This window comes from Drosophila kikkawai, chromosome 2L (assembly GCF_030179895.1).
Source record: "Drosophila kikkawai strain 14028-0561.14 chromosome 2L, DkikHiC1v2, whole genome shotgun sequence".
NCBI lineage: Eukaryota > Metazoa > Arthropoda > Insecta > Diptera > Drosophilidae > Drosophila > Drosophila kikkawai.
Genome location: NC_091728.1, coordinates 6,652,331 through 6,661,568, shown reverse-complemented (window position 1 = coordinate 6,661,568; position 9,238 = coordinate 6,652,331). Strand labels below are relative to the sequence as shown.

At 42.7% G+C, this 9,238-nt stretch overlaps 2 protein-coding genes across 4 annotated transcripts; both read right to left on the bottom strand.

Moving 5' to 3' along the window:
* Window positions 1-7: 7 nt before the first annotated feature.
* LOC108082060 (uncharacterized) lies at window positions 8-991 on the bottom strand. Its single transcript, XM_070289201.1, has 2 exons — window positions 506-991; window positions 8-450 (listed from the first exon to the last, which is right to left on the bottom strand). The coding sequence occupies exon 1, from the start codon at window positions 977-979 to the stop codon at window positions 527-529; it is 453 nt and encodes a 150-aa protein (XP_070145302.1). The 5' UTR covers window positions 980-991; the 3' UTR covers window positions 8-450; window positions 506-526.
* Window positions 992-1,268: 277 nt separating this feature from the next.
* SoYb (Sister of Yb) lies at window positions 1,269-7,951 on the bottom strand. Of its 3 annotated transcripts, none has more exons than XM_070289049.1 (6): window positions 7,665-7,935; window positions 7,561-7,605; window positions 7,434-7,504; window positions 7,096-7,210; window positions 3,589-6,164; window positions 1,269-3,525 (listed from the first exon to the last, which is right to left on the bottom strand). In XM_070289049.1, the coding sequence occupies exons 4-6, from the start codon at window positions 7,121-7,123 to the stop codon at window positions 1,441-1,443; spliced, it is 4,689 nt and encodes a 1,562-aa protein (XP_070145150.1). In that variant the 5' UTR covers window positions 7,124-7,210; window positions 7,434-7,504; window positions 7,561-7,605; window positions 7,665-7,935; the 3' UTR covers window positions 1,269-1,440. The 3 variants fall into 3 exon arrangements, with proteins under 3 accessions (XP_070145150.1, XP_070145151.1, XP_017032862.1); XM_070289050.1 differs by having other exon boundaries at window positions 1,269-3,522; XM_017177373.2 differs by lacking the exon at window positions 7,561-7,605 and having other exon boundaries at window positions 7,837-7,951.
* Between the last annotated feature and the right edge of the window lie 1,287 nt (window positions 7,952-9,238).

Genomic DNA, 9,238 nt, shown 5'->3' with positions numbered 1-9,238 from the left:
TATTTTCTTAACTTACAATTTCTTGAAGTTTTTGTTTAGCTTAGTTCAAAAAGGCCAAAATTTGAATAACCCATTTTAATTTGTATATAAACTCAATATAGACTTATCTAAGCTTATTCTGTATATTTTAGGCACATAAGCTCACATTCGATACCAACTTATATAAACATAATGATATACATGTATTATAAGTACATTTACTTAGTGATACACACGCTTCGTAATAGTATAGTAATAAGAGAATAATGCAAATATATGTATATGGTGTATCCAAAATAAAGACACGTTCATTCAAAACACAGGCATTGTTATTCTTGAAAATATTGGGCAAGATGTTTGAAACTTGAGACTTTTAAGGTCTAAGCTCAAGGCTTTAATATCATTTGAGGTAATACACTTTTAGGAACTGGTCAACGGAGATCTTAAGATCTTGAATAACATAATGGTTACCTGATATTCGAAATAACATTCAACTTAGAGTAAATCCCTGCTTAGTACCGCTCACCCGAATGATGACCGTCCTAGTTTAGACGGAGTACATAAAGTTGAAGTATCGCCGCACATCGGCAATGGGAAAGTGGGGCACTTGTTTTTGCACCTTTTTATAGTCAGTGCCATGTTCTCTGAATGCCCTTGAGAGTGCCACCAGATCCAGAGCCTTCCAGCGATGGTAGTGGCAGCCTCGGGCTGTCTGGTTCCGCTCCAGACGTCGGCGGGCCATCGCCAAATCGAAGCCCTGGCTGCGTAGGATAAACAGCGCCTGCTCCTCCTCGATCTGATACCGAGTAAATGCGAAGTCAAGGTACTCGATCACATCCTTCTCGTCCTGTTTTCCGAGCTGAGGCGACCAAAGACTTGAGGCGCGGTGCTGAAGCTGCTTCAGTTCCTGCTGACGTTGATCCTGCGGCACGAGTTCTGGCAGGATGGCTGCCTGTTGCTGCCAGTAATGAGCATCTCGTTTATTCTTGCAGGAAAACATCCTTTCAGTCGAAAAAAAAAAAAAAAATGAACGGTACTGAACGACCGATGAGTTAGGGTTGCAAAGTGAACATTTTAGTGCTGGAAAACACCACATCGTCAACGGCGTTGCCATGCCGGCGATACACTTAGCAAAATTAAATGCATTTTCAAAATATTCTAAGAAAAAACTGTTAAACTTTTATTTTACTCATAACTCTTATTTGCAATCCCTGGTTAAACAAGTGAAAGGAACGCTTCCAACCTACAAAAAACTTTAAAAACAACTGACTTGTTATGTTCAAGGTGGAAATTTTAATGAAAACATTGAGGTTATGTTGTTGTGTATAGTAACATTATTTTAACATCGATATCGATATGTATTCCATCGTGTCATCGTAGAAATTGAGGTTATGTATAATGATTTCTTAGCCCTTAGGGGACCGTCACCGTTTTAAATGATTACGTTACAATTTAAATATTCTAGCAATCGTCAAAGATTTCCACTGATTCGGATCCTGAATCAAAATCATCAGAGTTGTACTCCCCGTTCTCGCTGCCGTAGTCGTCGTTGTTCACCCGGTGTCTCGATAAGCGCTCCCATATGACCAGACCCTCTGGTGGCGATGGTTCCTCAGTTCGCTCGACATCATAGGTAAGCCAGGGGTAATGTTTTTGAGCGTAGAGCGATTTGGTAAGTGTTGGCCAAATTGTCAGTGTGCCCTCCTTGGCAAGCTTAATCTTTAGGTAATAGCCATGTTGCTTCTGCGAAACGAGGCGCACCACGCCCAGCAGTGGCAGGACAAAGTGTTGAGGTGGCGAGCTGGTCGAAACACCGTAGAGCAAAGTCTTGCCCTCCAGACAGAGCTCGTACTCCGGCACCTGCTGCTCAATGGTCAGCTCGACATGGGAGTTGGTTTGATGCCACTTGACTCTGGGACGGACTGCTCCTTTTGATATTGTGGAATACAGCAACGACTGGCTCACGGGCTTAGCCAACAGACCTTGGGAAGCTCCTTGGGGGGCATCCTCCAGCTTTAAGTCAAGACGTCCAGTGGGTTTATTTTCGTTGATGGCCCCCATTCCTTCCAGAACGCTTTGAAGGAACATGGAGCTGTTCGTACCCTCTTGCATCAGGGTGTTGCAAAGAGCCTCTGTGCTAGTCGAATGTTGGTCACTTCCAGCTCCTGGAGCAATATTCTCGTTTAAGGTTCCAATATTAATGGTTTTGGTAGAAGGTAACTCCTTGTGCTCTAAATCAATTTTAGAAAATTCTTTTTTGGTTTCGTTCCCTACTTCCGTCATCGGCTCTGGCTTTTTCTCCTTACTGATCTTCGGAATGTCAAAGGATTTATTTGGTTCAATTTTTAAGGGAGAAGGATATTGGTTTGTGTTCTCAGAAAAGATTTCGTTTCTGATGGCTAACTGAGTGTTTTCCTTGTTGCCCTCCGCCTCCTCGTTGGCCTTTCTCTGTTGCTCGTGCATCCTGCGTAGCTGACTATCACTTTGGCTATCCATTTGACTGAATCCTCGATTAAGCAGCTCCTTGCGCAATAGCAGCTTGTAGACACTAGTTCGCATTGTGGGACACTCCTCCACCACGGTCACTTCCTTGGCATAAACCACATTCAGCATGGCAAAGTCTACGGTTATCTGCATCTGTTGACGGTCGCTGATGTTGGCAAGGGATTGCTGAACCCACTGGGTGGTGTCGTTCATCCACTTGCCCTCTCCGGCACACACCCCCGATAGCCGAATATCCATGGCCAACGGTGGCAGGGTCCTGAACTTCTGCTCCGGACACTGAAGCAAGTGTCTGGAGTTGACGCGCATTAACTCCGTGCCGTAGTCCATTATCTGGACTGTAACACTGCCCTTGGCCTGGATGTCCACGATCTTTACTCGCTTAAAGTGTCCCATGTGGTGAATAACGCACACATCGCCCAGGCGATACATACTATGCACATTTTGTTTGGTTCCCATGCTCATTTCCAATGCCGCGAGCCACTTAGTGACCGGATAAGGGGCATCCACCCATTCGGTCGAACCCTTGGTCTGGTACTCCTGAGGCCACACGGCCATGTGACCTGGGTCATAAGCCCCGTAAAGCTTGCAGCGGATGACGGTTCCCTCTTGCTGCAGGGGATTCTCAGGTAGCGGCATATCGCCTTGAATGAAATAATGCCTCTTACTGCAGGCTACCACCGCACACTCTCCCGTGCTCAGGAGATACGGACAATAGGGAATGCCGTCTTCCTCCTGCGGTTGGAAGTTCATCCAGGGGGCCCCGTTCGTTTCGAAGCCATGGTCACGAAGGAACTTGGTCAAACGTACAAACTCCCGGGAGTTACTCTTATCCAGCAGCAAATAGCTCAACAGAGGTTGCTTCTTCTTATCCTGCGGTGCAGGTGCAAAACAGTTCGGGATTTGATCAGCCATGACACTGAATCGCTGGGCAAACTTCGACCATGTATGGGGCAGGCTGAAGTGGATGAGCACCTCGATGTTCCGCACTGCCGTCGCGGGCTGTTCAAACTCGTCACTGACCACCAAGAGCTGGTGAGGCTGCTGAAAGTATTTTCAAGAAAATATCACAAAATGTAAATCAATTATTCGGCAGAGTGCGCTCACCTGGTTCTGAGCTTCGGAAGGGCTCACGCATTCGCGCCCTGCTGTTTTCAAAACCCTATGTAAGTCGTCCAACTCTTTCCCATGCCTGCAATATATGAGTGTACGTTTCTTGAAAGTTTTCTGCTCCGCCAGGAACTGCAGCAGCAAGTCCGCCTTCATGGAGGAGTTCTTCAGACTGAACTTCAGCCTGAGACCGCCGTACATGGCTGCCTCTAGGAAATTGCCAAAGAGAGCCAGAGGCCTTGCCATGCGCTTCAGCAACTTCTCGAACCCCTTCGCATGCCATTGCTGGGCCACCAGGATCAACTGCATCGATGGGCCAGTAGGCAGTGCGTTTAGCTTCTGCAGCACCTTATTCAAGGCCTGCGGAGTCGTCTGCTGTAGACGATCAAAGTCATCGAATATAAAGTACTGCAGCCTTTTGGGATCGATCATGGCTATATCCAGGCCCATCAAGTCGAGCAAATGGTCAGGTGTTGTGACCAGAATACCGCACGAATTGAGCAACATCATTTGGCAAGCCGGCATCGAATGGTCATGGGTATTGACCACCTTGATCAGCTGGGTGTCAGAGCTCGACATCAGTGAAGCACAATTGCTGGCCAGTGCTTTGGCACGACCTATTGAATCCACCAAGACGATTGCCATGGGACCCAGCTTCAGTTCGCGACTGAACGCCGAGTCCTGCAGTGAGCTCAACACCGAGGAGCACAGTACGGGCAGGTAGCTCCAAGTGCGACCCCTGTCGCAGTCATTAACCAGCACTAGCGATCCGCCGTTCAATAGATGCGGCCAGGAGTACATCTGCATTGGGAGCACTGTACGAATGTTGAGGTCACCCATGCTTTTACGGATTTCCTTGCAAAATGTCAACTCCGCAATACAGCTAACAGGATGTACCGCTTGCGGGCTGTGAGCCATCACTGCCAGGGCTCTGGTCCCAAGTTCGTTTTTCTTTGTTTCCATGGCTTTGCTACTATTTTTGAATTCATTTTGCACTATGGATGGAACATTGTTTTTGGTATAAGGCAACCCTTTGTATATGGACTCTAGATTATCCTGCTGAGATATTGATCTTCCCTTTACCGATGATGAAGCTTCAATTGCCTCCAATTTCTCCTGCCAAGCATCTGACGAGGCATATGATAAGTTAGCTTGATTATTATTCTTCAGGGTACTGAGGCTTGCCTCACTGCTTGGGGCAGATGACGAGGTAAAGGTGGCTTCAACAGTCTCCAATTTATTTTGTGAATTCTGAAAAGCGGAGGTGGATTTTAAGCCTTTCGAAGGAGACTCTTCCAGGGAGTTGGATAACAGCGATTCTGTACTAGACTTTAGCGATTCTAACGATAAGAAGTCTTCCGATGAATACGATGATAAGGTAGGTTGATCTTCATTCTTCATGGTACGGAAACTTGCCTCACTGCTTGTGGCAGGTGACGACGACCGCTTTGGAAACTCCACATTGTTCCAGACTGAGTCCAGGCCTGACTCCAAGGAGCTGCTTTTATTATGAATCATTTCATTATTTTGATTATCCCGAATCGAAGGTATTTCTAAGGCAGCTTGCACACAAATTTCGTTGGAGGTAAAGACCTCGTTACGCATGAGCTTGCCAGAGATCGGTACGCGGACGTTTGAACGATTTTCTAGGGCTTTTTCTATTATGTAAGCCCTTTCTGAAGGCCGGGACAAGTTGCGTTCACTTGAATCAGACCAGTACTCCGTTTTTCCCATTACTTTGGCGATGTCAAATGATAAATTGCTGTATTTGGGTTCCTGCTCCAGTTCCACGAGCAGGTTATTATTATTCTTAGGATAATGAGAAAATTGGTTACTGGACGAGGACACCAGTTGGATTATATTTTTGACACGGGGTCGTGCTTCAATCATCGGGTCGTTGATCTCGGCCAGCTCAAATCTAAAGGCTCTAGAAGAGCTGGTTGACAGCGAGATGTTCATGCAGGGTTCACAGAGGGCGTGCTTCCGGCTCACCAAAAATTCGGCGCCATCCTGGAAAACTTCGCTCTGGCTGGCGGTCTTGAACATGAGCTTGCCAAAATGTCGCTTCGCATGGCCCTGGCATACGACTTCAAAGTTCAAATGAATTGCATTTTCTATTAACTTGTCGAAGTCGTGAAGGCAAGATTTGGACCAGTGGTTATGCATGGGTCTTATATATGCAATGCTTCCGTCCTTGATTTCCAAAATGTTTGAAGTCAAAATATCGGGCAGGGACCACATGTCTCCTGAAGAGCAACAAAGAGTAAAGCCGTAATCCAAGATCCACACTAGGTACTCATCATCCTCGCGCCTTTTCACCACACCCCTCAGTAGCTTGGGCGGATTCATAGGCTTATATAGCACGATGACCTTCTGGTTTACCAGGTATGTGCCTTCGTTCTTGTCCTTGGTGCAGTGTTTCTCCAGGGTTTGTTCCATCTGAAAAACCAGCGATGCGGATGCCATCACATCCTTCAACCTCACATAGCTGAATTGTTGCGGACTCAAAAACTGAGTAATTATGATGGCTAGGTCTTCGGTTTCGGGTGGAATATTTGGATCCTCCAGCTCCGCTAAGTTTGTGTAAAAACAAATGTAAATAAATAAAAAATAATCATAATCTAATAACTGCGTTTTGGTTTTTATTAAATTTTTAATGTTTAGAAATTGCAGAAACAATATTTAAAATCCTCTTTTTTTATTTGGAAAATTATTCTAGCTCTGAAATTTCGACTATTTATCTAAGGTTGAGCTTTAAGTTCGTTTATATTTTCCGCGTGCAGTCATGTGTAAATCGCTGCGATTTCTACGCGTCAGAAACTTTGCCCAAAGCGAGCCAAAAATTGTGAAGCCAGCGCAGCCACTGGATTAAATTTGTGGATGCGGATTGTGATTTAGTAGGGAGTAAATTAGGTAATTTAAGTTGCGGAAAGCGAAAGCAAGTGCGGCACACTTTGCCTTTTCCACTGCAGTCAGCTTCTATATGGCAAAACAAAGCAACGGCCTAAGCCGCAACTAAGGAGGTCCTTGTGCCTATTTGCTGTTTGTTTGCGCTGCACTAGATCTGCGGCAGTGCCTCCTGCTGCACCGCCACATCCTCCTTGGGGAGTGGCAAGTGGTGCTCAACAATCGGCAGTCGGCCGTGCTCCAAGTTGTTGTTTCACCAACACTTTAAAACGCTTCAGAGCTCCTCCCATACAAAAGCTTATAAATAAGGGCTATAAATTAAGGGCTGTGATTATCTCTACATTATTCGAGTTCATTTGACATGTGCAGGGGTTCGGACAAGCAAACATCGCTTTTCACCCCCAAAAATCTGCCTCAAAATAAACGATTATCTTATAAAAAATCGCCCAATAATGATGCCATTGTTGCTCTTGAAGAGAATATGTAAATCTCTAGGATCAGGGATAGTTGCAATCAATCATAAAAAGTTATTCAAACGCAGTAGCCAAAACTAATTACCTAATTATAGCTAAAGAAATTAAGAAAGGATGAACTCACCTGGATTGGGGTGGCTTCCGCGAAGCATTTTTAATGCGATCTCAAGTTATTCCAGGAATAGGAATTTCACTTTTGCAGCTTTCTTGGTCAATTGAAGAATAAGATAAATTGCAATCTGTTTAAAAAATGGAAATAGTAATAATTAATGGGAAAACTTAAACACCTTTTAAAATATTCACGTATCCAGTATTCATCAAAAGGTATATAATATAATATAATTCTAAAAATTTCTCTTTAACAGCAAATATAAAATATATTTTAAAAAATGAGAAACCTAAGTATATTTAATATTCAAATTAGTGTGAAATTCTACAATAACTTATTACTAAATTACTTACTGTTGTCCAAGTCCAGAAAAAATGGCACTATTATAATAGTTCTCAGTACTTCAGTTCAGTTTCCAGTAGATCTAAGAAAGTTGAACAAAATTAATAGTAAATAAATAAAGGATATTACTATAATTACTGTGAACGCTAGAGCACTTTTCTTTCCAATTTCATGGGCTTCGACCTGCAGATGGAGACGACGATAACCGAATGTCATCCACCAATAGGAAAAGAAAATCTTACACACACATACGCGTACATATACATATGTACTCCTTGTCAACAGAGAGCCTCTTTTTGTTTTTGTTCTTTGTATGCCCTTTTTGAAGTGTCAGCGCATTTTATGCATGTAAACAAACTCGGATTTTGGAACTCTTTCGTTCGCAATTGAAACAAAATAAATGAAATAATGTACCGATTAGCTTAACAGTTCTGTTGCTAGCAACAAAATACAGTTTTAACCGGCACTTTGATTTCCTCTTGCACTTTCGAAGCAGTTATTCCTCCAAGAAAATTAAACAAGACTAGAGGTGGCAATTGCCTAATTAATCAGTTAATCGATAATTCAAAAATAAAAAATATCAGATCACAAAAAAAGTATTTTGCATATATTTTAGTAGATTAAAATTCTTTTTAATTAAAAGCGTGTAATAACTAATTAGATTAAAAGAACTTGAACATATTTTTGGCCATTACCTACTGCCTAATAAGGAACTAATTTTATTAACTAAGAAAAACAGTACCAATAAAATGTATGATTTGGTTTAGATATCTCTATTCAAAATTCAAATCATACATATTTGGATTTGATCTCAGCTGATTATATCGCCAAGCACCCAAATTAGCGGTACATACTTTCTATTGTAATTGATGGCAATCCTGAGCCGATAAATCCTTTTTCCTATCCCGCACCGTGCTAATTGCAAAACAAAATGCCAACCGTTTATTTAACCCAAAAATACGGTTTCTTTTCCTGCAAAAAAAGGACGCAACTTTTCACCCCTTTAACGGCCACAAATTTTCCCTTTTCCCCTTTTGTTTGTCGGGCACCGAATCGCTCATAAAAGTTTGCCCAAAGCAGGGTAGTCGACTGTCCCCCTCAACCCGCGCAGCATTTCTTTTTTATTCCATTTTTATTTGATTGTTTCATATTTATGAGGATTATATGGCTGAGTGTTGAGTATCAGGGCACAACAGGAGATGGGTTGAACGTGTGGTAATTTATTTTGCGGCTAAGAGCGTTACTTTATTTTACTTGACTTGTGGTTAAAGGAAACACTTTTTTCCATAGCTCGCAAAATAAGTTTTTCATTTTTTCCAAGTCAATTCGGCATTTTTAAAGTAATTACAAAGTTAGATATGGGTAATTTTCAGTCGTTAAGAAATTTGAAAGCTATTTTATTTTGTGATTTTATGAGTTTTGCTTAAAGTAACGCAGATAGCAATACTTTTTTGTAGTACAGAAATAATATCAGTAAAATCAAATTAAAACTTGTATTTACAAAATTTTGAAATTGAAGGGCTTGAGGAAGAAGGCGCCAACATTTGCAGAGGGGAAAAATTTAGAGTGCCCGTTGTCTTTTCCGCGCAAAATGCCTGATGGCTTATAATCTCCGTGCTGCCAGACTGTTTAAGGAAAATCGCATTTTTGAACAACCCGCTATTATTTGTTGAAAACAAAGGAAAGAACTGAATAGAAAGCGTCGTGATATCTTTAAATCGAATAAAATCTCCTCCATCAACTAGCGCTTGCAGGCCGCTTAAGCTGATCATTTCAGTTGGCTTGGCAGGCCCAGATAGGGACAACGACGCCCTTT

Coding starts and splice junctions, on each gene's coding strand:
- LOC108082060 (XM_070289201.1), bottom strand. CDS start 979: ATGTTTTCCTGCAAGAATAAACGAGATGCTCATTACTGGCAGCAACAG.
- SoYb (XM_017177373.2), bottom strand. CDS start 7,123: ATGCTTCGCGGAAGCCACCCCAATCCAG. Junction 6,165..7,095: donor CGGAAGCCACCCCAATCCAG/GTGAGTTCATCC, acceptor ACACAAACTTAG/CGGAGCTGGAGGATCCAAAT. Junction 3,526..3,588: donor CTTCCGAAGCTCAGAACCAG/GTGAGCGCACTC, acceptor AAATACTTTCAG/CAGCCTCACCAGCTCTTGGT.